Source organism: Equus przewalskii, chromosome 1 (assembly GCF_037783145.1).
Source record: "Equus przewalskii isolate Varuska chromosome 1, EquPr2, whole genome shotgun sequence".
In the NCBI taxonomy this organism is placed as follows: domain Eukaryota; kingdom Metazoa; phylum Chordata; class Mammalia; order Perissodactyla; family Equidae; genus Equus; species Equus przewalskii.
The window spans coordinates 160,810,160-160,837,339 of record NC_091831.1 but is presented as its reverse complement, the minus strand read 5'-3'; the positions used below and the strand labels follow the sequence as shown (position 1 = coordinate 160,837,339).

Below are 27,180 nucleotides of genomic sequence, written 5' to 3'. Positions count from 1 at the left end.
CTTGATTACCATCACACAGGGATTTTTGGTAAGTTTTCTTTGTTTTGGTTTGTGGTTGTTTATGGCCATCCCAAAGTACTGTATACACACACCCCCTTAAGGCTTGGGTTGGCATAGATGGAGCTCTTGGCTTTGGGCATTTGGCCAGGGTGGGGGAACAGGGGAACAACTCTGAATTGCTTTTCTCTTTTTTTTAATCTCAACACCTTCCCAAATCCTTGTTACTCTAATTCTTGCCCTTAACAAGGTCATGAAGAGATGACTGGATCAAGAAATGTCCTGACCCCAAGCTATACAGTGTAGAAGTCACAAACCCTGCTCAGTCCTTCTCATTAAACTTCTGGGCTTTATTTATTTTTTTTTAATACGACCATTACATATTACACAAAAATAAAAGTCAAATGAACTTGGTATTTATAAATTATTAAATAAAAATACAGGAATATATATTTATATTTATAGAGCTTTTTCTTTTCTTCTAAACTAACCAATCTGTTCTCTCGCCATTTTATGATTTAAAAAAGTAAAATAGTGTATGCCCTAGGAGAAGTGGGGAGTGGGATTAATAATCACAGGACCTAGTTGCCCTACTTCTGCGCCTTCCTTGGCCTAAGCAAAGTCCCTATTTGTCCCTTTGGGCTCTGGAGAGCAAGACACACCCTCTCCACCTATTTAATCTCTGAAAAATGGCAATTAGATATTTATTCCCCTTATTTTTTAAAAAATGAAATGGATTTAAAAATTGGGAGCCATACTCAGCCTTCTTGGCCAAGAGCTAATCCCAAGGAACTATATGGCTCTAGAAGAGAGTCTCTAGTTTTCCCTGACAGAAGAGTCTCTGGGGTTTCCATTGCCCCTCAAGCTGAGAAGGGCAGGACAGGTCGACATTGCCCACTGTGATCCCATCCAAGCTATGCTTCTGGAATCCAGACCAAGCCCTCTACCCTTTCAGAAAACAGCCTCTCCTCCCACCCAGATGCGAAGGCCTCAGAGAGGGTTTTTCAGTAACCTGGCCACGGTCCCTACTGCCCCTCTTTGCTAAAGGCCCCCAGAAGAGCTAACAGGGCGAGGTGTCCTGTGGGAGAGGGCAGGGTGAAGAGTTTGCCTCAGACCTGGGGGAGCACAGGCTCCAATTTGAAGCTGATGGTCTAGTCAGTGGTTTTCCAACTTTTTTTCAGCAGCAAACCCCTTAATGCAAATAAAATCTTACCCTGAACCCCGATATGTAAGACAGCTACAAGGGGAGCTGTTCTATTTGAGGGCAAGTAGCCCAGCCTGCTCAGTGCCCCCCTTCATCTCCCCCAAGGACTCCTGAGGCAACCCCTAGGAAACGTCGGGGCTCTGCCAAGCAGTTTGAAAACCACTGGCCTAGTTTGTCCTGAGCAAGTCAGAGACACCCCCACCCCAACTGCCTGCCACAGACCAGCTCTGAGTTTCTGGTTATCAGCATACTCACGACAGAGCAAGTGGCGCCTGCAGTCCACCACCTCCCCTATAAATACCATTAAAAAGTGCAGCCCTCTCTCAAAAGCAAAAGGGTGGGCTGAACACCTGAGGCCAATTTTGGTCCCACATTCTAGTGAGTACAACTATGTTGCCACATTCTGGGACCAAGTGAAAATCTCCAAGAGTCAACCATGGTCTAGCTAAGCTAATCAGTGCTCAGGTTCAAGGGCAGGGTTCTAGAGCACTGTGTCTGCAGACAGCATCGAGAGCAGCAATTTTAGCACCTTGGAAAGTGCAGCAGTGAGGTCTGGCTCAGGGCATGCATCTGGAGTGAAATCATTTCTTCCTCAAAAGAAAAAGCTATAATCAGAATCTGTTCTAGAGGACTGTGAGCTCCAAAGTTAATATCCTCAGACTCAGAGGTACAGACAGTAACACCCATGCAAACAGCGTGTCTTCAAAGAAAATGTAAATGCTTGTAGGTCATGGTAGGTACTCTAGAACCCATACACTTGGCCCTTGATAAAGCAGCACCAAAGCCCACCACACGGAATAGGCCAGTCACGGAGTACACGTCCCCCTCACACCCATGGGGTTCAGAGCTGGAATGTTCCTCTCAAGGCATCAACAGTCTCACTGAGACCCAGTGCAGGAACCAGACTGTATTCTAGATCAGCATTTACATCCACACACTCAAAAGGAAAATCAATTAGAGCCCCAATTTAGAGTTTAAGTTTGGGTACAGAAGGTCCCAGAGATAGGGAACACTTGAGGCACCCGTGTGCCCCAGTGGAAGAGGAGGGCGGCCAGCAGGTCCAGCTACCGAGCCTCTACCCACCGCAGGCTCCACAGCCCTGCCTTTCTGTCAGAGCCCAGGAGGCAGCAGCAAGTGCGTGATGCACAGGGAAGGGGGACGATGAAGGAACAAGGCCAGCTACAGAACCGTTCTTCTCTCCAAAGCCCTGCAAACAACGTTTTGACTTTCTGCAAAGAAGCTCCTGAAGCCCTGGTCTGGATACAGTGTTTCTCCCTTAGCCTTGAGGCATCAGGACAAGGGGAGGGGGGAGGCAGGGTTGGGAGGAGGAGCAGAGAACTGCCCCTTGTTCTTGCCACTGCAAGAGGGAATGTTTTCTCCTTGAAGAATACCACAGCCACCAGATTAGACAAGCAACCCAGCATGCATATGAGCACGCGTGCACATGCACACGCGTGTCCAAGCAGCCCACAGTCACAGCCACCTCTTCCTATCACCTAAGAACCCCGAGCTTCCATTCCAAAGGGATGTGCCTTCTGCGTTCTCCCCAAATCCCACTCTTCCAATGGAGGCACAATCCCTTATGCAAGTCCATGCTCCTCAGGGCTGCAAATCGGGCTCCAGGTGTCATTTCGTGTGCCTACACCTATGGACGTGATCCCTCCCACCTCCCCCCACCCTGGAATGACTCCATCTCCTGGCCCCTTGACTTTCCAAATACATTCCCAGTGTCTCCAGCTCATTCTTCCAGCCACCTGCCTGGCACACTCACCTCCCTCACACACTACCCTGCCCCTTCCCATCCCCGTTCCATGCCCATCCAGTGACCCCACTTCTTCCAAGGGCATTTCTCTGTTCTGTTCTTGCTCTTCTATCCCCCAGCCACACCTAGCCCGACCTGGCCCTGGACTTTCTCACTTGCTAGCAAAAAAGGCCCCTACAGTTACCAGGGCCCCCAATGCCACGGCCCCTGTCAGCACTGTCCTCACTGAGGCCCAGTTCCCCTCCCGCAGACGCCGCGCCTCCTCCAGGGCCCCGTCCCCGTATAGAGCTGTGAACTCCGCCTGTGGGAGAAAAGGGAAGTAGGAGAGAAAGAAGGAGAAAGGGATATCAGGAGAGGAAAAAATGGAGAAAAGAGGAGAGGAAGAGTTCCAGTTCCATCCATTGCAAGCACTACCCCACACCCATCTCCTCTCCAGGCAAAGCTCTGCTGGCTAAAAGCCCCTCTGATTCTTCATGAGCGCCTGGCTCATTTGCCTTCTCTGCCTCAAGCGAATCCCATCCCTTCCTTGGCCAAAAGTTTTGCTCAGAACTGGCATCCTTTGCCAAGGCTTGCCTGACCACCACCCATCCCTGACACCCCCCGCCCATGCCACGTCCTTAGGTGTAAAAGTTCCTGACGGCTGGATGCCATTTCCCTGCAGGTACTCCCTGGGTACTGTGTATCCTGGTCTCTGCTTTGGTCTCTGCATGAGCCCATCCAGTGCTGACTGCATGGCAGCCCTGGAGTGCAGAGGCCAGCATGATGCCCATAATGAGGGCATCTGATTCCACCCAAATAGCGAGACTCAGCCCCTATACCTCATTCCCAGCAGAACTGCCCCCTAGACTCAAGCCAGAGCCCACATCTCTTCCCTGGAGACCAGCTTTGCAGAGGGATGTGCAGAGCAGCAACTGAGAAGCCTCTTACCCAGCCTCCACTGCTGTGGATCCAGTCGGCCAGCCGAGTCTCCAGGTAGGCCACCATCCACTCCTGCACTTGTCCCACAAGTGGCTCCATCTCCTTGTTGACACTCTCAGCACACAGCGCGGCTCCAAAGACAAAGAAGGCCACAAGGCGGCCCCAGTTGGGGCCACCTTGGAAGAGTTCGTCAGAGACCTGGGTGAAGCGTTGCTGGGCTGAGCCCGGGGTCACATGCAGCTGAGCCGCCAGATCAGAGAAGGTGCGCCGGAAGCGGGTCTCAAACTCATCTCCAGCTGCCCGCATGGCTTGGTGCAGTGGGTCAGCGGCTGGGCCCTCCCCGGGGCCAGCTCCACAAACATAACCCTTCTGCCTCAGCTTATAGCCTACAAAGTCTGCCACTAGAGCCCGTGTGTCTGGGGCTGAGGCTGGGGTCGCCATCCGGGCGGCTGTAAGAGTCAAAGATGAAAGACGCATGAATATATGGTCACAGACCCAGAAAGGGCATTTCAGGCTTGGCCATCTCGGTGAGACAGGGAGGGAGGGAGGTGGCAGAAAATGCTCAGAGACCACTGGGCAGGGAGGGATAAGAACAAGAGAACTAAGTCATGGTGAGGGACCAGGACATGATGGGTTGGCCCTTAAATTCGCAATATGCCAAATTAAATGTAAAACAAGTAAATTTTATTTTTAAAAATACTTTAGATTCTCTCCACAATAAGACAACACCAGCTCTATGACACCCCTATTAACCCCCTCTCCACAGTACACACCTTATTGGCTAGAGGAAGGGGCTTAGGACCTCCCCCGAGGCAAGATGTGAAGATGCTGGCAGAGGCACAAGATAAGGGAAGAGACAGGGGCTGAAGGGAAAGGTGGGAGAAGCAAAGGGTTGCCCAGCACAGAGAAAGAAGGAGACACTCACCCAGCCTGGATGGCAGCTCTTAGGACCCAGCGCTGGTGGCAAGGAGCCCCCAGCTGGGGCCTTTCATCCTCCTGGCCAGCGTGGAGCCCTGGGAAGGGGAGGGGGAGAGCAGAGCTAGGCACGGAAGGCCAGGCATCAGGGTCTGGACTGAGAAAGGCTGAGGTTGCAGCTCCCGGGACCGGTCCCTGCCCCCAACGCTCTACCAGCTGTGTGGCCGAATCCATGTTTAATGACTGTCCTCCCGGGAAACCCAGGGCCAAGGGCTTCCTGCCGACACCATCTCTACTCCCGGCTGCCCCCAGTGCAACCCAAAGGCCCAGCTCCTCCCTCACCCCCACCCTCAGCCTGTCTCCAACCCCGCCTGCCTGCCAGGTTAGGGATCTCACGGGTCAGGCCGCTGCCGGGATCCGGGCCGTTTCCTGGTGCAGGAGCTGGGAGGGAGGGAGAGAGGGAGGAAGGGAGGGAAGGAAGGAGGGAGGAGAAAGGGGGGGCGGGAAGGAGGGCCCGGCGCCGGGTGATGATGGGGCCCAGAGATGCGTCCAGAGAGAGGGGCGGGGCTGGGACGCAGGCTTGGGAAGGGCTGCAACTCAGGAAGAGAGAGGGACACTACAGGCCAAGAAGAGCTGGGCGGAGAGGGCACAGAGGGCAGCTGGGGCTCCTGAGCCTGGAGGCTGTCTGGAGAAGCCAGCTAGACTTCAGGAAACCTTGGAGCAAATTCAGCATTTCCAGAAGGTCTCTAATGTTCCTCGCACTTGTTGAACTCTTCCAGCCCTGGAGAGGGTGCCTGGAAAAGAGGAGCAGTTCCCATTCCAGTGAGAACTGCCTGCCAGGTGCCTCGCCCTATGGGACTGGCAGACATGACAGGGACACCAAACATTTCACTTCCTCTTTTCTCCAGGACCTTTAACCCAGAGGTCTCTTTGTGGGCTGGGGCTTGAGCTAGGTGTCTGGGAGCCAGGCCTTGGATCATAACTGGTTTCTGCAGGTAACTTTTCTTCATCTTCTTCCCCTTTTTTGTAATCAGATTGGTTTTCTTTTTAATTCTTTTTTACCCAACACATGAATTCATTCTCCCTATGAAAAGGTCAAACAATATAGAGGTATAGGGGAAAAAATGCAAGATCTCAATCTCCCTCCACCCCTCCCACAATTGCACTTCCCTTCCTGGAGGCTGCCAATGTCAAGGTCGATGTTTATCCTTTCAGATTACATATATATATATATGCACATGTACATATGTCTAGTATGTATACGTGGCAATATTCTTATACAGGGCAGTTCACAGGGAGTCGAGCAGCCTGACCACAGCTGATCCACACGGGGGCGCCCTCAGGCATTCTGACTGGGCCCCACCGGCTTTTGCAGCTGGCACTTCCTTCCGCTCCATTTGGAGGCATCTCCAACCAAAGACCAGAAGGAAGCAACCCAATTCTTCTTTCCTGCTGGTTCTCTTTGCATCTACCTCCAGTCCAAGCCTTGGTATTCCCATCTGCCCTACTGTCACTGGAGAAGCAAGGTCTTTTCTGTAAGAATAACAGTAACAATGAACACATTCTGAAGACTTCTTAGGTGCTAAGTGCTTTCTTTACATGCATGATATTTTGTCCTCATATCACTCCTTATGCTGTTTTATCCTCATTCAATGGATGAGGAAAGTGAGGCTTGGAGAGGCTAATTTGCCCAAAGCCAGATACTCAGAAGCTGCGACTCAATATAATTCTGTCTGACTTGAAAGTTTGTCTTAACTGTATTGCTACAAGGTCACCTCTCCTGCTTCAGGTGATCAATGTTGTTACCACATCATTTACAAGTCCAAACTCAGTTCTCCCTCTATTCTGAAGGTGTTCCACTCTTTTATGACTGTATCCTTTCAACTATCCTCATTTCTTCTTTGCTCTTAGGCTGATCATTCCAGCTGCCACCAGCAAGGTTGCCTCCTTCTTTAGAGAATAATCTAGTCCAGTCCTTCATTTGCAATCCTGATTTCTCCTAAGACATTTACTTGAAATAAACATAATCTTAAGCCTCAGGATCCAAATACACTTTTGTCTGCCCACCCATTTATTTATAAGCTCTGTGAGAGCATAACTGAATTTCATTCACTTTTATGTCCTTATGGCCTAATGGACCCTCTGTAAATGTTGACTGAATCACTCAAAGCCTCTGGCCAGTTATCGAGCAGGCCCTGTCAGACATCTGAAGATAGCAGCAGTGGCTGTTTAAGGAACAAAGACTTAAGCAAATTTGGAGTAAAGGTTCAATGTTAGCCTGAGCGACCAGGACCAGGAGAACAGAGCTGCTGGACCAACACAAGTTATACTGGGTCCAAAGCTGTGTACCTCAAGAATCTTCTCAGACAAACACCACAGAATCAAGGAATGGCAGCTCAAACTGTAGAAAAGAAAACAGAGCTTTTACCAAAACCTCAGGCCATATAGGTTGACTTTGAGCTTATCTAGTCCATCTATGACATTTTACCAGAGCGAGGAAGACAGTTTTAAACTGCTAGACTGTAGCATAAATTCATGTAACATTATTTTACACCCTAAGAAATGAAAATAATATGTCCATGGATTATACCTGTATGTATAAAATAAGAAAGTAAAACTCAATATCACTTTAAAAATGAGTCCTGGCTAAATAGCATTGTTATGGTTAATACCGGAGTTAAAATGCAAACAGGAATGAATTGTGCAGTAGTAAGATGGTACCTGTCTCATTGTTTATTTCCAGCCTAGTCACTGGTGATGTTACAGTTAAACTCTCCTGCTGTTTTACATTTAGATTCCATTTCTACTGTAAGATTCCCCATTTCAATACTCGGAAGATGTTAATTATCACTATGAAATGTTTTAATCTTATATAACCAGTGGATAAGAGAGTAGACTCTGGAGTTGGACTGCTGAGGTTCTAATCCCAGCTCTCCAGTTATTATCTATGTGACCCTAGGAAAGAGTCCTAGACACTGTCTCCCTCGATTTTCTCATCTGTAAAATAGGCATAATACTACTCCTACTCTTATGATGGCTGTATTGTATGAGTTAATATCTGTAAAACTCTTACTACCATACCTAGCACATTGTAAGAGCTACATAAGATCAGAAGAGAAGCTAGAAGAAAACTAAACAAAGCATCACGTTTTTTTCACTAATGTAGAAAAAACAGAGAGAAAAAAATCCAGCTCTGTGCCCTTCTTGGAAGCTCCCACTGAAACTAGAACCCCACAGTCCAAGCTCCAAGAAAGTTGTGAGCTCATTCATTCAATTTGAAGGCCTACTACGTGCTGAAACTGACCACGAATCATACACAGCCTCTGCTCTCAAAGGGCTTACGGTCAGGTTAGAGATCAGAACTCTAATCCACTTTCTTACAGATGAGAAAACTGAGGTCCAGACAAGTTGTGCCTTGCTCAAGGTTACACAGTTGAATAGCAGAGGTGAGACCAGAAGCCATGTCTTCCCACAACTCTCAATTCAGAACTCTCGCCAATGGGCCACCCACCCTTTTGAGCGCCACAGCTCAGCTTCTGTCTTTTATGACCTTCCCTTCTTTGCTCCCACCGCCACCCCTCTCCCAAACCTGGAGCCTAGGGTTTAGAAAAAAAAACTGTAAGCCCTGAAGAAAAAGTCACAAACTGGGCATTTTGAACCTTCCCCTGCAAGAAAACGAAGGTTACTCTTTCCTCCCTGCGTTAACTCTTTCCGTGCCGCAGAAGTTGAGGCGCTTAAAAAAAAAAGGCCGAGTGGTCTCACTCAAGACCGAAAGAGTGGAGTCCCCGCCCCCTGGTGCAGACGCAGCGAAGACAGATGGGGAACCACCTGTCAGAGGGCTGTGGGCGGGGGCCGAGGCCGCGAAGACCGCGGGACCGGAGGGTGAGCGCCGCTGAGCGCACGCTCAGAGCAGACAGCTCGCAGAAGACAGGAGGTGATGGTCTAAGACCCTGGGAGCTGATGGCCAGTGGGAGGGGAAGGTAGTCGCAGGACAGCTACAGGAGGTGGAGGATCCTGGAGGTGACAGCAAGATTACGGAATGGCGTGGGGCGGCTGAAGCGGGCCCGGCGGCTTCCGTGTGGACGCCGGGCGGGCGCGAGACGGGCCCCGCCAGGTCGGGGGATGCCATGTCTCGAGAGCGGGCCCCCCGAACCGACATCCCCCGCAACCTGAGCTTCATCGCCGCGCTAACGGAGCGCGCCTACTACCGCAGCCAGCGGCCCAGCCTAGAGGAGGAGCCGGAGGAGGAGCCAGGCCAGGGCGGGACGCGCCTCGGGGCCCGATCCCGTGCTCACGCTCCGAGTCGAGGCCGCCGGGCCCGTTCTGCGCCCGCCGGAGGCGGCGGGGCCCGGGCGCCCCGCAGCCGCAGTCCAGACACCCGCAAGAGAGTGCGTTTCGCCGACGCGCTGGGGCTGGAGCTGACCGCCGTGCGCCGCTTCCGCCCCGGAGAGCTGCCACGGGTGCCCCGCCACGTGCAGGTCCAGCTACAGAGAGACGCCCTCCGCCACTTCGCGCCGTGCCAGTCCCGCGCCCGAGGCCTCCAGGTAAGCGGCAGGGCCACGCCCCTTCCCCGGGACCTCCCCTGCCCGGCCGCGGCAGCGGGGTGGGAGGGGACTTATCAAGGAACACCCATCTCTGTCTCCTATCCTGGGCTTGCCCTTGCTCTTCCCTTTTGGGGGTCCCCATTGGCGAGTGACTCTAGGCCACGCCCCCAGCCGGGCGGCACTCTGACGGCGGGACGCCGGGGTCGACCTCGGATTGGTCCCTTGCGTCGCCCTGACCCCGCCCCCTGTCTCTTCCCTCTCTCCACCCGGCCTTCTTTCCCCTCCCCCTCTCCCCGCAGGAGGCGCGCGCCGCCCTGGAGCCGGCCAGCGAGCCCGGCTTCGCCGCCCGCTTGCAGGCGCAGCGCATCTGCCTGGAACGCGCCGAGGCGGGCCCGCTGGGCGTGGCCGGGAGCGCGCGCGTGCTGGACCTGGCCTACGAGAAGCGCGTGAGCGTGCGCTGGAGCGCCGACGGCTGGCGGAGCCAACGCGAGGCGCCCGCCGCCTACGCCGGCCCGGCCCCGCCTCCGCCGCGCGCCGACCGCTTCGCCTTCCGCCTGCCCGCGCCGCCGATTGGGGGCGCCCTGCTTTTCGCCTTGCGCTACCGTGTCACCGGCCGCGAGTTCTGGGACAACAACGGCGGCCGTGACTATGCTCTCCGTGGGCCCGAGCACCCGGGCAGTGGCGGAGCCCCGGAGCCCCAGGGCTGGATCCACTTTATCTGAGACGCCTGCGGCCGACGGCCGAAAAACCAAAGGCACCTGGGGGCTGGGGAAGCCTGAAGACGTGGCGGGGAGGAATGGGAGAAACCGGGATTGGCGGGGAGCTGTCCAAGAGAGTCAAGCCGGGGAGGGCGAGGAGGATGGGAGAAATCCTAGGGCTGGGGGCGTGGGCGGAATCAGCGAAGGTCGGGGAGACTGGGGTGGGAATCACTAGTTGGATGTGAGTGGAAGGAACCCGGGACTTAGGGAGGAAGGAGACCGGAAAGGGCACTGGGAGATTAGAAAAAAGCAGAATAGGGATGATGGTGACGTCCTCTTCCGGGAGTGGGCACTGGGAGAAGGTGAGTGGGTTCGTCAGGCCTAAGCAGTAGAAGGTTAAGGTACCTCGTTGGGATTGAGGAGGCATTTTGTGTGAAGTAGGAGCTCACCCCCGTGAAGTCATTTAAATTGCTGGCTCATTCCCTCTCCGCACCCGCCTTTGCCACCTCAGGTCCCCCAGCCCTGCCCATCCCAGCTTTAACTCAGCCGTAATTGCCTTGCTTAAACCCCAGGAACTTGACCATTGCTCCCAGTCCCTGGCATTATGACAGGATTCCCTCGTCACCCGATGGTCCCTGGCTTCAGTCTCCACAGACTGGCTGGGGAGTGATGGCAGGTAGCAGTGAGAGCTCCTTCCTCCAGCCTCCAGGCAGCTCTGGAGATTAAAATGAAGACAAAACAACTCCAGGCCGGTCCTTGTAGCCTGAGGGGTTGGTACACTCAGGGGCTTCCAGAAAAATGCCAGCCTTACCTTTCTGGGGTGCCTTCTAATGACCTCTGAGCACTTTATGGACTGTATTTGAAAAGGGACAGTGAATCACAAGAATCACTATTCTGATTCTTTCTGCCTCAGAAGAAAAGGAAGTCACTGACGACTAGCTGTATAATTTTGGGCAAGTTACTTCACCTGTCGGGCCCCAGTTTCCTCCTTGGAAAACTGGATTTGGATTAGGTGATCTCTTAAAGCCCCTTCTTGCTTTGACATTTTATGATCTGTGAAGGGCAGAGTGTAGATTGAAGCCACACTCTTCAACCTACAGTTGGAATGCTACAGTTCAGAACACAGCATCTGGCTGGGGCTGAGGTTAGTCCTCCAGTTTTTGACACATGTTCCAGAGCCTAGGAAGCATCCCATAATCAGCCTGCAGCCTCAGGGTATTCCAGGGCCGCTTTCAAACCACAGCTCATCCTCTGCCCCTTGCTTTTTGCTCTTGCCCCACAGACTTCCGGCCTGGGTCCTCTGAGACAGCTTTGGGGAGGAACATCTCTCTGAGAGAAAAAGATGCTTGGGAGCCCCAAAGATGAAGCAGTGTTGGGGGCTCTCTTGAGGACAAAGGATTATGGGTATAAGAAATGAAAAACATTTCAAATCAAGAATCAAAGCAACTTGAAATTAAATGGCACTAGAAGATGGCAGTCTGCTCCATACCCTGAGCAAGTGAAATAGGAAAGCTAGACTCGTGTACTCATTCACATTCATGCCTTAAGTCTCTCCTCCTGGCTAACCTGCTGGTTTGTTTTTCCTTTCCTCTTACCCTATTCCTAAGCTCTTTGTTTTTCTCTTTCTTTGTCCCTCTCTCTTTTCATCACTTTCATTTTTCTTTTAGCATATAGGGTATTTACCTTCATTTTCTCTGTTTCCATTTGCCTCCCTCTTCTTCCTTGTTGATCTCTGCTATTCCTTCTCCCTCCAGAAGGGGTGGAGAACCTACTTCCTTTTTGCCAAGACCATGGTTGGTCCACCTTCCTCTCTCAGGCTCCTTCTTGACAGTCTTCTAGAAGGGAGAAGAGGGAAAAGAAGCAGTTCCTGATGCTGCAGATGAACAGGAGCTCCCAGGTAACTAGCCCCCCATACCCATGTCTATCTGTTAATGATTTCTCTAAGAAAATTCCTGGATCCCCCTCTTCCTTATCACTAAGTGAGAGAGAGTGCATGCACGTGTGCCCATACATGCATCAGAATAGAGCATGGGGCTTGTTACCATGCCCCTCCTGTCCAAAGCCTTAATCCTTTGAAGAAAGATGGCTGAAAGAGAGGAACCCCAAGTGATTTCTCAAACAGATGGCCATTTAAACACCATCTTTATCTGATGAAGAAAACAGAATTTCATGCATCTTGTGGATCACCTTCAGGTCACAGTTCCAGCAGAGTGAAGAGAGAAACTGTACTGGAAGCCACCAAGCAGTGCACTTTTTAGTCATCAGTGAAGAGCCCCAGGGAGGATAATGGAGCTTGAGGCTGGGTCAAGGCTCAGTGTGTAATAATCTCTGGCTTAATGTGTGTGCTTTACTGTTACATTGTATTAACAATCATAATAGCTTACATTTACTTACCTACTAAAATCTGGTGTCTTGCATGCATTATAATTCTCAAAACACTTTGAGTTAAGTAAAACTATCCCTGTTTTAGAGATGAGGAAACAGCTCAGAAAAGCTCGGTAATTTGTTCACAATCACAAAGCTAGTAAATGACAGAGCTAGGCTTGTGAGCCAAGGAAATCTCCAGAGCCTCTGTATGTAACCAGGATGTTATATTTTTTTCCTTTAAAAGCAAAATTAAAAACCTTGCCATATCATCTCTTATTAGGAAAAGACCATAGTTTCTAATTGTGTCCTGCCTTCCTATCCTCCCAGTCTCCTAAACTGGCTTGCAGAAGGCAAAGCACTGAGGGTCCCAAGCTTCATCTGCTTCTTCCAGGAGCTTGCTGCTCTCGCCGGTGCCAGTGTCTCAGCTCTGCAGGATCAGCAAGGGACTACCCTGTTTGCCTGCTAGGGACCTTGGGAGCCCATTTGGACTCCAGCCTTTCCATACACTGGGATTCTCTCCTAGCCCTAGTCAACCCTCCACACCTGTTGGTGTGCCACACCCCTTCCTCCTCCCCCACCAGGCCAATTCTCTAAAGTTTCTGCTAGAAGGGTCTCCGACTAGGACAATTGCTGGATGGTCTGTGCTTGGGAACCCTGGTATTACTGAGTGGACAAAAGCAAACTGGTTGGAGGCAGGGAACCAAGAATACTACATTGTTTCCTGAGCTCTTTCTCTGAAAGAAGTACCATGGCTCACCCACCCCCCATTCTCAGCTTTATAGAACCAACACATGAATCTTCTGGTTCTTCCCCTATAGAGCTGCCCCCAGGCACTGGGGGTAAACTGATAGTCTAATCTGACATGGGGAACACTAGGAGTTTGGTGGACTCTTTAGAGATGTGTCATGTTAGACACTGTGGTGGGGACTTTCCTCTAAAGGCTGATGACTGTATGAACAGGAGCAATTTAGGAGGTAACACGTCAGCTGTGCACTGGGAAGTGCCATAAGAGAAACCATTATCATGGTCAGGGGCCTGGCTCCTTGAAGCAACACAGCAGGAACACTTGCCATTTTCTCTCATCCAGACCTCAGATGTCTTCCTACACCTACCTGTCTCAGCCTTCCTCCTGTTCCTTTATTTCTCTTCATAATAAGCCCCAACTCCTCAACTCTCCAGTCTAACTCCCGCATTGCCTTGCTTCTAACACCTGTGTTTCTCTCGAACTCTGGATCCTTGGAATTCGCAGGTCATAGCATCAGAGATCTGAAAAGCCTTGTCTTTAGAGATCATTGGGTCGAGGCTCCCCTACAGATGAGGACACAGGTCCAGAGATGAGAAGTGACCCCAGCAGGGTCACGGAATTTGTTAGTGCAGCTTGAAATGGGACTTAATCTGAGGTCTCCTGATGACATCCCATTGCCAGGCTACGAAACAGCCCTCTACCCAGACCCGTGATTTTTTCATGGCAAGAGATAATATTGGAAATGTTTCCTTTTTTGCTACTAGTTTCCATTTTCTTCTCCATCCAGGCATAAAGAAAAATAAAGGCACTTGTAGTTTTCTCTATGCCCCCAGCCTTGGCACTTCTTTTGGTGATATTGCTAAAGAGTGGAGTTGCTAAAAAGACTGAGTGATCCACCCACTGAATAGCTAACCTGGAAAGGAAATGAAAGTTTGCTATGTGAATTCCCCAAAAACCAATGTTCTCTTCAGGCCCTCCCAGAGCCTCCCCACCTTCTTCACAGCACTGCTCTGTTCACTGGGCCCCAAACTCATTAGCATTGTGCCTCAATTCAGCTTTCTTATGCACCTGCCCTCCCTTTTGGATAAAAGACCTTACATTTGAAATAAAGATGGAATATGAAAAGAAAGTATATCATAAGGTATTGAGAAATATTGTTTGTTTTGGGCTAGGGTGGCAAGAGACCCAGAAGCAAGATGCCTCCCTCTCATTCCCCATTTCTTAAAAGTCCTATTCTCGGTCCGCAGGAGTTCTCTGCCTACGCAAAAGCTGGGTGGGAAGGAGATACAGAAGAGTTGGGCAGCCCTGTATAAAACACCCGAACAGGATCCCACCACCATTTTGGGTAGCAGTATGAAAAGTTACCAGGGCCCAGCACTTTAGTTCCCTGGCACCCAGCACCAGCTGCTGGAGCAGTTAAAGGATACAGCTTGGGTAAAAGCCCATACTTCACCTTGGGTGGAGGGCTCTTCTTCATTAAGGGGGCCATCTAAGTTACATTCTGCTCCTTAAGCACTGGAGGGAAGAGCAAAGCCCTTTCTCCCATCAAGGGCAACCCTAAAGCAAAGGACGAAAATTAAGATGGAGAGGAAAAGCAAGGACCTCTGTCTAATCCAGAATGGAGCGATAGAAATGGATTTAAAAGGAGGCATCCTTGAAAAACATCAAGTTCTAACGTAGTATTGACTTCCACATCACCTGAATGATGAAAGAATCCAATTACCCACAAAGTAATGAGACAACCTTCCTAATAGGGAAGCCCTGTTAGGATAGCCCGAGAAAAATCAGATGCCTCCTTATTACATCATAATGGCCAAATTGTGATGTCACTGCAGAGCACCCACTCTTTAGTACAGGTGGTAAGTGAAACGAGATATGCTGAAGGGTAGAGTCAGCATGAGGAGCAGACACCCAAGGAGAGGTAAGGGGATTCTCGCCATGGCTGATTGCCTAGGGTACCTCTAGGGCCCTACTGTCTTTCCAGACTTGTCACATCTTAGTTTGGCTATAGGTTTGTCTGAAATCCTTCTTCCACAAACTCCTTCACTGCAGCTTTTGCTATCTCAGATCCTCAATCCTTGCAGTTCTGATTGGTCAGCCCTCAGCTCTGGTATTAGAATTGGCTAAAGGCACACAGGGCACAGAACACTGGAGCAGGGTTTCCCCAAGTGAGGCAGAAATTCACCAGATCCATTTGGGTAGTCCCGGGGTAGATCAAAGTTTTTGGGCACCTGAAGCATACAACTTTTGGAGCCTTTTTTGAGAAAAGTAAGTATGTTATGTACAAAAGTTAATAGATTTTAGGGACCAGCCCCGTAGCCAAGTGATTAAGTTCTTGCTCCACTTCGGTGGCCCGGGGTTTCATGGGTTCAGATCCTGGGTGTGGACCTAGCACCGCTCATCAAGCAATACTGAGGCAGCACGCCACATAGCACAACCAGAAGGACCTACAACTAGAATATACAACGATGTACTGGGGGGCTTTGGGGAGAAGAAGGAAAAAAAAAAGATTGGCAACAGATGTTAGCCTGTTAGATGTTATGTGGGACGCCTACCACAGCATGGCGTGCCAAGTGGTGCCATGTCCACACCCGGGATCCCAACTGGCGAACCCTGGGCCGCCAAAGCAGAGCACACAAACTTAACCCCTGTGCCACCAGGCTGGCCCCTCAGGTGCCAATCTTTAAGGAAAAAAGTGAATATATTTTAGAATGAGAAGATATAAACAAATTACAATTTTTAAAAAGCTGACAAATACCACAAAGTCAAGAAAAATTTTAAAAAGTTATCTACCTGGCAAACCTATATATTTTTTCCTACAATTTTGCTTTTAGCTGCATGCTCTTAGATAACCTTTTCATGTGATTACTATATATGTTTTCTATAAAGAGTGGAGAAAGGTATTTCAGTCCTCTACATGATCATTTTTTAAAAATTCTTGATAATTTAGAAAAGTTTTGCCTTCACACTTTGTAAGTGATAATGTCATAATTTTTAAGGATTTTTGTCAAACTTGGGGACAAAACTATCACATTTCTTTGGTATATGTAGTGTAAGATTTTGGAGCATTTCAAATTTGCAGTGACTAATGTCATATGCTCTGAATTGCTGACATTAGGATCATTCCTGGAAGCTTTATGCATTCGTTTGCTAGGGCTGCATTAACAAAATGCTACAGACTGCGTGGCTTAAACAACAGAAATCCTCACAGTTCTAGAGGCTAGAAGTCTGAGATAAGGTGTCAGCATGGTTGATTTCATTCTGAGGGTCCTCTCTCCTTGGCTTACAGCCATCTTCACCCTATGTCTTCACATGGTCTTTCCTCTGTTCATGTCTGTGTCCAAATTTCCTCTTATAAGGACAACAGTCATATTGGATTAGGATTTACCCTAAAGACCTCATTTTAACTTAATTGGCTTTTTACAGACCCTATCGTCAAATACAGTTACATTCTGATGTATTGGGAGTTCCGACTTTAACATGAATTTAGGGGAACTCAGTTCAGCCCATAACACTATACCTACTATTTAACTATTCACAGAAGCTGCAAACCAGAGATGTATACGTACTAAACCCAAACTTAATGTATCCCCAACTCAGCTTCCTTAGCCAATCCTAAAATGCCCATGGCCTCTCCACCACCACCTGACAAAAGGGGAAGTGTGATGGAGGGAAAGTCAGAAAGGAAAGAGACATCAACCTTAACCAATTGCAGTTCAAATATTTTTTTCAAATTTTACAAAAACTGACTACATTAACACTTGCTGGGGCTCCTCCAGTGCTTTGGAAGAGGTCTGTGCAAGGGAGGACCCTGAAACTTCAGCTTGCTTAGCTATAGGGTCAATGGGCCTCTGGTCAGTCCTGCTACTATCTGAGCCATGCAAAGGGAGAGAGAATTTTCATCAAAGATGGGGGATTAACATCTCCATGTTGAAATAACATAATGAGTCCCCATTATTCAGCACTAGTCTCTGGGAGAGCTGGGAGTGTTATTGTCTTGCTAAAGGTGGGATCCTCCCCTCTCTGATATTGTTAGCCTGGATCTCTTCTTGTCTTCCACTCCCCCACCCCATTCCACTCCATCTTCTAAAGCTTAGGGTAAAACTCACGTAACAGAGGGAGGCTTCAGCCTGCACTCCAGAACTGGGGCAAAGGAATTTCTTCTCCTTTTTTCCTTTTAGGAGAGGGATTTTCCCTCTCCTAAATTTGTCTTTGATTCTGCTCCCTACTCCACCTTTCATATTCTAAGGCCACGGTCAGTGATGCCAGAATGCCTAACTGAACCCTCCAGGGGCAGGCGCTAAATCCCACAGACAGTGCCTGTCTGGCTTCCCAACCAAACCACCATGAGTTCTTCCGAGTTAATCCAGTTTCATGAATTGTTTGGATTATGAGAGAATGACCTCTCCACTGAAAACTGAGGGCTGCCGCTGCCTAAAATGTTTCACTTTTCCCTTCCTTCATTACATACAAATCATTGGGGCATTGTAATAGTCACGATTCAGGAAAAGGTCTGTATATACTATCAGCCCTGGCTTAAACTCTGAGGGATCAAAACTTCCTGAATTTAAAACTGAGTATATGTCTTTCTGTTGTTTACGCCTATGATGCTTTTGCTGGATACTAGTTTGAAGGACGTGGGGCTGACTTTTAGGAGTTGAGATTGTTACTGAATGTAATAAGGGAGAGGGGGGAGGCAGGGGCAAACACAAGACCAGCAACAGAAAATAGGGCTCATTGCTGAAGTAGAGATAATATTTCTGATGTCTGGCAACCCTGAAAGAGCTCTAGACCTTAAAGCAGAGCGATGAAGAATCAGAAGTAGCAGTTATGGCGGCTGGCTTTTGGTGGGTATATGGGGAGAGGTGAGGTCTGCAAAATATAGGGCAAAGTCTGAAATTGCTTTATAAATTATTGTAACTACTATATAAGCTATTAAGTGACCTAAATAAGTAAGAAGAGACTTTTTCAAAGACCAGCATGAGAACAGAAGAGTCACTTCAGAAAGTATTGTTCCCAAGTTTTAGTCAGAAGAGTGAGAATCCCAAATATGCAAACTTTTGGCCTAGAACTTCGGAGTGTGTGGAATACTGCTTTGGTGAAAAGTATATTTTATTGTCATCCCTTCCTTGACAGTGAAAACCAAGGTCCCGAAATATGAGGCAGAGCTCCAGGTCTTCTTTATTAGGGCAGAGAGGGGTGGTTTGCAAGGAGGTGATCCCTCCAGCGCTTCGTTTTTGAGAACACCTGTCCGATGCAAGCTGGACCCGGGAAGGGGCCAAAGGCGCCGGGCTGCTAGCATCCTCGTCTTTCCGGGTGGCAAGACATTTGATCCATCTCGAACAAGTTCCTGGTTGCTCTAGGCGCTTCGTTTACAGTGACGCTGCTGACAGCGGTTGGGCCCTCGGCTGGGAAGGCGCGGCTCGAGTGTAAGGCTGGCAAGGGGATGCTCAAAAAGTCTTCCTTCAAGAGGAAACATGGGGAGTAGTTGTACGCGATCTGAAAGTTCAGCAAACTGCTGTGAATTCCTTGGGGAATTCCGGGAGGAACATGGCCCAGGGTACTGGGAAGCTCCGGCGCGGATAGGTCGAGGATTGGGGGAGGTACCCTTCGCGGCACCCTGGCCCCGGGGGACATCTCCACGCAGCCAATAGCCACCCGGGCTGAGGCCCATGCAGCCAATAGTCGACTTCAGCCGAGACCCACGCAGCCAATGGCCGGCCCAGTGCGTTCCGCCCGTACCCTCCTGCCTGCGCCCACCAATCGGAACTCGGGCCACCGTGGCACCGCCCCCAGAGCCCGCCCCACCCATCCGCCCCGCCTCCAATTCGCTGGAGCAGGGCTGGGCTAGCCGGCGCGCTCTCGGTGGCGGGGGCGGGGGGTGGGGCAGTCCCGGTCCCGGCCCTCATCGCGGGTGGGCTCGGAGCAGGCCGCACCGGGCGGGAAGCCCACTCCTACCCCGGAGGCCCCCCTGCCCTTTCTCCCCCTTTCCCCCCGCGGCCCATGGTGCGAGGCTGGGAGCCGCCGCCCGGGCCGGACCGCGGTGAGTGATCCCCAGCCCCTTCGACTTCCCCCTCCCAGCCCCCGTACGATCTCCGACCTCCGGAGCCCCGTCCCCGCGCTGGGGGGAGGAGAACTCTAGGTTCGAAGTCGCCCGGTTCTCTCTCCTTTCTCCTCTGGACTTTTCGGTTCCCTGTTGTAACTGGGGGAGGGTGAGTGGGTGTGTAGGGAGGAGGGGAAGGCTGGGTGGGACGCCCTTGGCGAGGGGAGGATTGAGATTCGCCTGCTCCCTGGGGCTCATCGCCCCAAGTGCAGCAACTTTTTGTTCTCTGACCCAGTTTGGAGCCTTCTAGACTGCCTGTGAAATGGAGGCTAGGAAAAACGTTTCCTTCCCAGGCCTCCCCTCCTCCCCTCCACGACTACCTCCCGGCGACCTCAGCACACGTACAGAAACCTGGCCTTACTTCTGGGGAGCAGTGGCCTTTGGGAATGAAAGGTTTAGGAGAAACTGCCCCTTCTGACCCCCTCCCCAGCCATACTCAGAAAACCAACCAGGAAAGTGAGAACCCGAGTCCCCAGAGGTTCCCGGTGTTGCGTCCTAATCTGAGACTTCTAAACTGAAAGAAGACTCAAGCTGAGACCTGTTTGGTAATGTGGGCCCAGATCAGGTCTTTTATCATATGAACCTCCTCACCATACATTTGAAGCCCTTTTATATTGTATGATTAGGACAGGTAGATGGCAGTAATTGAAAAAACCAAAACAGCCAGTTGAAGTTGGGAATTTTTTAAATGATGCAAATAAATATCTTAAGCATTGTCATTAAAAATACGTTCATTTCACCAATCTTTTGGGGTAGTCCAGGCGTTTTCTTTGTGTAAGTCGGCTGACTGGAGTTCCCAATTGTCTTTCTAGTATAAATTACACAAGCAAATCTCAAATCTGGCTGCACCCTGAGAACTTTTTAAAACTACTGAAGCCTGGGCCCCAGTCCAGACTAATTAAGTCAGAAAGAGTAGGAGGGTGCCTGGTTTAAGTTTCCCAGGTAATTCTAACGTGCAGTCTGAGACAGGAGCCACTGCCTCTCATCATCTGTGATTTCCAGGTTTGGTTTCTTTAAAGTGGAATGAGAATGTAAACACTTTTAAAGCAATCTGAATGCAGAATACTTTTCAGATTAAGTCCCCTTAAAAAAATCTTTTACAGTTGTCTTACCTACTCTCAACAATTTTTATAATGTGCACTCCTTTGTATTATGTCTTTCCAAAGCATTTGACTTTGTTTTCATAGGAACAGTTTTTAATGCACTGATTTTTCATAGGTTTATGTGCTGTTTAATTAGTTATTTATAAATATAGAAAAACAACGGGCATAACCAGGTTTGGAATCACACACAACTGGCCCAACCACACAGGGCAGCTGAAGGAAGCAGATGATTTTGGCATACTAGGGAGTAGCTTCCCCAGCTCTAGTGTCCAGTGCACTATGGGTATTGGTCATGTAATCCAGTGGGTCAGTTAAGCCAGGCTCCTGGCCTAATTGAACACCCCTCCCTTCCACTCTTGCCAACTAGCATCACCAATACCCAGTCCCTTCCAGAGTTATTCAGATTCTTGTCTTCCATCCTCTCTTTCCATTCATTCACATTAAGCTTTTTGTTCCTCTTTAAGCAATTACCACCATTGCCTTTATTAAGTTTTGAGGACATAAAGCAGAAGTTCTTAACCTGGGCTTCTGGGCAGCCAGTGACCCCCTGAGATTATACATATAATGTGTAAGTGTGAATGTCTATTTTGGTGGGGGGAAGGGGGTAGGCATAACTTTCTAAGGTCCTTTTATCCATTCTCAAAGAAGTTCATAATCCAAAAAGTTAAGAAGCACATACGTTGAAAATCACTAAACATCCTTTAAGGTCCTTAAAACTGTATCAACAACACACATTTCAGGCATTCTTCAGTTCTCTGAATAAAGATTTAGGGAATTTAACAGGATCATATCTAGTGTCCCACTTGAACTTTCTCCTGCTTTCGTCATAAGCCTAGGCTCAAGCCTTAAGTTCTGAACACCGCTTTTTCTAGGATTGTGTGAACACCCAGATAAGTTTAAGGCAGCCCATTCTTTTCTCCCATCTGCCCAGGGGTATAGAAAGCTCAAAGGGAAAGAAGGGTGTTATCCTGGCTCTATATTTTTAATTAGTGACTTTAAGTAGCAGTAGGACATATCTGGCATATTTAAGGATACAAGTTTAGTAATTACTCAGAATTGATATTCCCATCTCCACTGCCACCACCTCTGCCAATAGAAGTCCTTTTTCTACCCTCACCAAATGGAGGCACAAGAACACAAGACACTGTAGTGTCTTCACTGTGGTTTTGATTACTGTAGGGTCTATCCTACTTGTTAGAGTTCTCCTGAGTCACTCTCTGGTTGTAGTGTCTTCCTACTTCAAAGCCAGATTCTAACAGGGAGATACCAGCTATACAGCTGTGCTTTGATTTAAGCCTGATTTGATACACCATTCTGTATCAAGAAGTCTTCCACAACCTGTGTTTTGACTAATTGGAAAACTGTGGATGTATATAGTACACCAAATATGATATTTGCATTACTGCACGTTACAGTGAAATACCAAGCTGATGCCATGAGAATCAGGAATCATAAACCACATGAATGAAAGCAAAAATGCCTCTTTGTAGGCTTCTTGCTGTGCCTGCCTTATGTTCCTGTCTGGCAGTCTTCATCCTCACACTGGACTGCTGTATTCCTTATGCTACATTTTCTTCTTATCTAAAGTGCTATTGTGTTCTTAAGAACAGGACACAAATAAGGTTAACTAAGTGTCAAGTATTGCAATCATAAAATATTCTCCAGCTTAGATTTGGTGGTGTTCCTGGTGGGCCACAATTTCTAAATGGCTGTGCAAGCAAGTCCTCACAGGCTACTCAGCTGTGTCCAAAATGAACCTGGAGGGTGAAAGGTAGAGCTACCACGTTGCAGTCCACCTGGCAGTCAGAAAGACTTTATATCCAAATTATGGATTCAATTCTCCTAAAGCAGTGACTTTCATTTTTAAAGCAGAAAAATCCATTCTGGAATTATATCCAAGTCCAAAAATGTAAAATCATAGAATTAAGACTCTACAAAAACAGATTGAAAACAGCGATTTTAGAGGATTTCAGTCTTTGGCTCATTTCCCCCGTTGTCTAGGAGGAGCATTACCTTATATCAGAATCACCCCATGAGGCTCAAGTAATGAGAAAAGCTTCTATGTATTGAGCCTTTACTTTGTTCTAGGCATAACGTCAGGTGCACTTTTTCATTTAGTCATAAGCTTGCAAAGTAGGTGCTGTTCTGACCTCCTGTTTTTCAATGGGAAACAAGGCTTAGAAAGGGTAAATAACTTGCCCAAGGGCAGCAGCACTGTAGGAAATGGTGGAGCTGCAGTTCATTAAATCTGCCTCACCCCAGACCTCCCCCTCTAACAGGACCTCCTACAGATGACCCCTAGCACATAGTAGGTGTTGGGTAAAATATAACTTTACATACACTTAGCACTGTCTCCATTTTTTACACATGAAGAAACCAAGGCTCATATAAGTCCAGTAACTTTTGCCCAGGATCACATAGCTGGTAAGTCCAGCACTGGGATTCAAACTGCAGGCTGGCCTTACTCAAGAATCATTTCTACCCACTTTGCCATACTATCTCGATTTACCCTTTAAGGTTCTCTTCAAGCTGTGTTGCTTTTAGGATCTCTGCATGGCCTTCAGTTTGTTAAATTGACTTGTTAAAAGGGAATGGTGACACACATTAAAATGCTTCCAGATCTTTCTCATCATCATATAAAATCCCCGATATTACACTGCTCTATCTCTAACTCTCTGGACTTGAGAGTTTTCTCAATTCATCATGTAGCATTTACATAGGAATCCTGTCCTGTCCTTAAAAATTTGTCAGAAGTAATATTTATAAACTCAGATGGGATTCCTCTAGGAGTAAAGGGTGACAGATGTGTTAAAGAGTCTCTAACGCCCACACATAGAGCCGAGTTAAAATTCAGTCAACAGAACTGTTCTGGGAAATAAGTGGAGCAGGTGTTTCAGGAATGAAGCACAGTGGGGGCTATCCCTGCAGTCTCCGCACCCATAACCCTGGGAGCTGGTGCTGCTGGGTAGCCTGTGGGACCTGGCTACAATTTATTATGAGCCTGCCTACCTGGTCACGAGAAGAAAGCTGGACTGAGAGATAAGAGCTGCAGGCCTTCCGCCCTGTGTGGAGGGGGCTGCTAAAGTCTGAGGGAGCTCTCTAGGCTCCCTGGAGAGAGACTGAGCAGTTGGAAGAGACAAAGGCTAGGGGGAGGGGTAACCATTGTTCCAAGCATGACTTGCGGGGGAAACAGTCCCCTCTCTTTACTCTCACCAGACCTAAACCCAGTGGAGAGTAAGCCCCATTGATCCCAGCTATCTGACCTCTCCTACTGAAATTAAAAATAAAACTATCAGGTCTGGGCTTAGGGCTTAAAGGTACTATCTTTCCCCTCCCCCAACACTCCACCACTAAGAAGGGAAAGAAAAGGTGGTTGGGGGCTGGGCAGAGGAACGGTGCTGTCCTACCTTCTAGATATTCATCCAGTATATTCCCGACCTTTCACCACATTCTAGAGATAATCATAAATTGTTAGGAGCTAAAAAAGTTTGGAACAGTTCTGAGATTACCACTCGTCTTGTTTTTGTGGTTGAGTCTTCATTTTGTAACTCTTGTTCCATGAACCTAGAGGGTGAAGTGAGTTTGAATTGGAAAGATAAAGGCTATGTAAGGATGAGTTTTCCTCCTTACCCTCTAAAGACAGATTTTGTCTTGGTGACAGTACTCACTAGTCATGTGACTTGGGATAATTTAACTTCTGTGGACTTTGGTTTTCTCATACATACAATGGGAATTATAGAGGCTCTGATGACTTCATAAGGTTATGAAAATAGGAAACTGTTAAAGCACTTTAAATGCAATCCAGCACAGTACACATAGGAAGTTAATTGTTTTGGAGTCCAACATTTTGTTTGGTAGAAATTAAGCAATGGGCCAAAGATGAGCCCCAGTGATTGAGCTGTTTCTCTTCTTATTACAGCTATCTCTGAAGGGCACAAATCAGAAAACACCATGCCTCCTAATAAAGAGGCCAGCAGTCTTAATAGCTCCCCCGCGGGGCTCATCTGCCTCCCTCCAATCTCCGAGGAACTCCAGCTTGTGTGGACCCAAGCAGCCCAGACCAGTGAGCTGGATGGCAATGAACACTTGCTACAAACCTTCAGCAACTTTCCCTATCCCAGTCTAGCAGATATTGCCCTTCTCTGTCTACGCTATGGGCTGCAGATGGAGAAAGTCAAGACTTGGTTCATGGCCCAGCGCCTCCGCTGTGGCATTAGCTGGTCATCTGAAGAAATAGAAGAGACTCGAGCCCGAGTGGTCTACCATCGGGACCAACTCCATTTCAAATCCCTTCTCTCTTTTACTCATCATGCAGGGCGGCCCCCAGAGGAGGTGCCTCCTTCTCCAGTGCCACCTCCAGAACAAGTTGGTCTTGCAATAGTGCCCCTGAATCTTAGCGAGCCCACCCAGATGAAAGGATTAAAGGTAGAGCCTGAGGAGTCCTCACAGCCACTGAGTCACCAGAAAGCAAAGGAGCCCCTGATGGCACCTGGCAGTGGGGCATTCCCCCACCAATCAAATTTTTGGCAGGATCTTCAAAGTAGTGGCCTCTCTAAGGAGCAGGCGGGCAGGGGTCTTGACCAGTCACATGGCCTAGGTACTGCTTCCTGGAACCACTCCACAACCGTCCACCAGCCACGTGCTCGGGATAAGCCCCCACCAATCTCATTACTTGCCAGTAGTTGTAAGCAGGAGTCAGCATCTAATATGACTCCTTCTTCTTCCTCTACCTCTTCTTCCTCTTTCCAGGTACTGGCTAATGGAGCTACCGCCACCTCTAAACCCCTCCAGCCACTGGGCTGTACCCCACAACCACGGTCACCCAATGAACAGGCACTACCCCCACATCTGGAGCCAGCCTGGCCTCAGGGGCTAAGGCATAACTCAGTACCAGGTAGGGTTGGCCCTGCAGAGTACCCTTCCCCAGATATGCAACGCCAGCGAAAGACCAAGCGCAAAACCAAAGAACAGCTGGCTATCCTCAAGTCGTTTTTTTTACAATGCCAATGGGCACGGCGGGAGGATTACTATAAATTAGAACAGATCACTGGTTTACCTCGGCCAGAGATCATTCAGTGGTTTGGTGACACACGCTATGCCTTGAAGCATGGGCAACTAAAATGGTTTCGGGACAACGCAGTCCCTGGTGCCCCTAGTTTCCAGGACCCAGCAATTCCCACACCACCGCCTTCAACTCGCTCCTTGAATGAATGGGCTGAGACACCACCTCTGCCAACTCCCCCACCCCCACCGGATATACGACCCTTGGAGAGGTACTGGGCAGCCCACCAACAGCTACGGGAAAGAGACATCCCTCAACTGAGTCAGGCGTCAAGGCTCAGCACCCAGCAGGTACTGGATTGGTTTGACTCTCGATTACCTGAGCCAGCTGAGGTGGTGGTTTGTCTAGATGAAGAGGAGGAAGAGGAGGAGGAAGAACTGCCAGAAGATGAGGATGAAGAAGAGGAGGAGGAGGAAGACGACGACGATGATGATGACGTGATCATACAGGACTGAGTGGGGGGCTGAGGGAGGGGAGGTCTGTTACTAAAAGATGAACCAATTTAGTCACTGTTTAAACAAAGAAACCACATTTTTTTAATTACCTTGTGGCAAAGAACTGAAAAGCTTTCTGTTCTTGAGGTTGGGGCCAGGGGGATGTAGTGAGGGTGGACCAGGGAGGATGACCATAGGGCACAAAGTGAGGTGGGGATTGGAAATCCAGGCCTCTAGCCTCAGTGAAGAGAGCGCTAAGGATCTGGTCCAAACTATGGGCTGGGTAAAGCCTCTTGCTCTCCTCCTATCTGCTGTTCTTTTCCCTTAGTGTACTACAGAGAGGCCAGACTTTGGCCCCACGTCCATAGGAGGACTGGAAAGGAGGAGTAAAGAATTTTGATTCAATTGATGATTCCAGTGCCTCCCCTAGTCCAAGCATTTTCCCTGGAATACAAGGCTACCTTGTACCCCTTTTCTCTCTGAGCACAAGTCCACGCATAATGCAGCAAAGAATCTCAGTATGTCCCGTCTCATCACAAATACTTCCTCTTCCTCATCCCAACTTGACTGTGTATCTTTCACCTGCTTCATTATTGAGTCACACAGGTAGCAGAATATTTTCTGATACTGGGGTCACTTTGCCTTTTACCTTTTTAACTCTTTCCAAAATCCCCATTCTGTTCACTATTTGTCTCAGGGTAAATCTTCCCCCACGGAGCTTGTGAAAAAGTTTAATGATTTGGTGGAGAGTAATTTAGACTGGATATTTATTGAAGGTGGGAATTAGGGGAGATGTCCTTTAAAAAAGTAGATTAGGTTACAGAGAGAATAGAGGAGAGGGAATGATTTCGACTGTTCAGAAGACAGTGTAGGTGGGTTCCAGGTTTGGTTTTACAAACCTGACACTCCCTCCTGCCTAGCTTGACAGACACTGATTTTTCATCTTTTTGGTGTTGGTTCAATTTTTGTCCAGAAAAAGAGACTCTTCCCTTTCTTTATAGGATCTGTCTTGGGGACAAAGGGACCATGGTCTTTAACTAAACTAATTATTGATGTTTTAGAATGGTTTTCATCAGTTGGGGTCAGATATAAAGATATCAATGGATTAACCATCTAGAAATAAGAGTGGAAGGCCCAAATTGCTAGAATAATAAAAAGGCCAAAAATAAAATTGTTTCTCTCTCTTCCACTTTGCCACTTCTATGGTTTAGAGCCTAATGGAGCCAAATCCATTAACATTCTGATTTAGTATACTCTTTATTTATTTATCTTTTGAAGCAGCAGGATATATTGAGGTATATTAAAAGAACAAAAGCTTTAAAGGGCAG

The 27,180-nt window shown here is 48.7% G+C and overlaps 4 protein-coding genes across 18 annotated transcripts in view; 2 read left to right on the top strand and 2 right to left on the bottom strand.

The window, feature by feature from the left end:
* Positions 1-326: 326 nt before the first annotated feature.
* Positions 327-11,860, bottom strand: BCL2L2 (BCL2 like 2). Of its 3 annotated transcripts, none has more exons than XM_008529007.2 (5): positions 11,722-11,860; positions 5,172-5,590; positions 4,807-4,894; positions 3,891-4,330; positions 327-3,264 (listed from the first exon to the last, which is right to left on the bottom strand). In XM_008529007.2, exons 4-5 carry the CDS (start codon positions 4,320-4,322, stop codon positions 3,115-3,117), a joined length of 582 nt encoding a protein of 193 aa, XP_008527229.1. In that variant the 5' UTR covers positions 4,323-4,330; positions 4,807-4,894; positions 5,172-5,590; positions 11,722-11,860; the 3' UTR covers positions 327-3,114. The 3 variants fall into 3 exon arrangements, with proteins under 3 accessions (XP_008527229.1, XP_008527228.1, XP_070443125.1); XM_008529006.2 differs by having other exon boundaries at positions 5,193-5,590; XM_070587024.1 differs by lacking the exons at positions 5,172-5,590; positions 11,722-11,860 and adding an exon at positions 9,092-9,346.
* On the top strand, positions 8,594-14,282 carry PPP1R3E (protein phosphatase 1 regulatory subunit 3E). Of its 6 annotated transcripts, none has more exons than XR_011530404.1 (4): positions 8,638-9,340; positions 9,640-10,094; positions 11,793-11,935; positions 12,232-14,282. XR_011530404.1 is itself a non-coding variant. In XM_070586983.1 (3 exons), the coding sequence occupies exons 1-2, from the start codon at positions 8,924-8,926 to the stop codon at positions 10,060-10,062; spliced, it is 840 nt and encodes a 279-aa protein (XP_070443084.1). In that variant the 5' UTR covers positions 8,594-8,923; the 3' UTR covers positions 10,063-10,094; positions 11,321-14,282. The 6 variants fall into 6 exon arrangements, 1 of the variants encoding a protein (XP_070443084.1); XR_011530405.1 differs by having other exon boundaries at positions 8,666-9,340; positions 12,733-14,282; XR_011530403.1 differs by having other exon boundaries at positions 8,681-9,340; positions 11,321-11,935; positions 12,733-14,282.
* RNF212B (ring finger protein 212B) overlaps positions 11,724-27,180 on the bottom strand; it is a 64,886-nt gene continuing 49,429 nt past the window's right edge. For 6 of the 7 annotated variants that reach the window (XM_070586900.1, XM_070586884.1, XM_070586886.1 and 3 more), the window contains one exon: positions 18,315-18,649. In XM_070586900.1, coding sequence (XP_070443001.1) covers positions 18,446-18,649 — 204 coding nt within the window. In that variant the 3' untranslated portion in view covers positions 18,315-18,445. Of the gene's footprint in view, positions 11,874-18,314; positions 18,650-27,180 lie in introns of those variants that run through there. The other variant, XM_070586893.1, reaches the window with a different exon arrangement.
* Positions 14,973-27,041, top strand: HOMEZ (homeobox and leucine zipper encoding). 2 transcript variants are annotated; one of them, XM_008528995.2, is made up of 2 exons: positions 14,973-15,071; positions 24,276-27,041. In XM_008528995.2, exons 1-2 carry the CDS (start codon positions 15,026-15,028, stop codon positions 25,871-25,873), a joined length of 1,644 nt encoding a protein of 547 aa, XP_008527217.2. In that variant the 5' UTR covers positions 14,973-15,025; the 3' UTR covers positions 25,874-27,041. The 2 variants fall into 2 exon arrangements, with proteins under 2 accessions (XP_008527217.2, XP_008527219.2); XM_008528997.2 differs by lacking the exon at positions 14,973-15,071 and adding an exon at positions 18,844-19,193.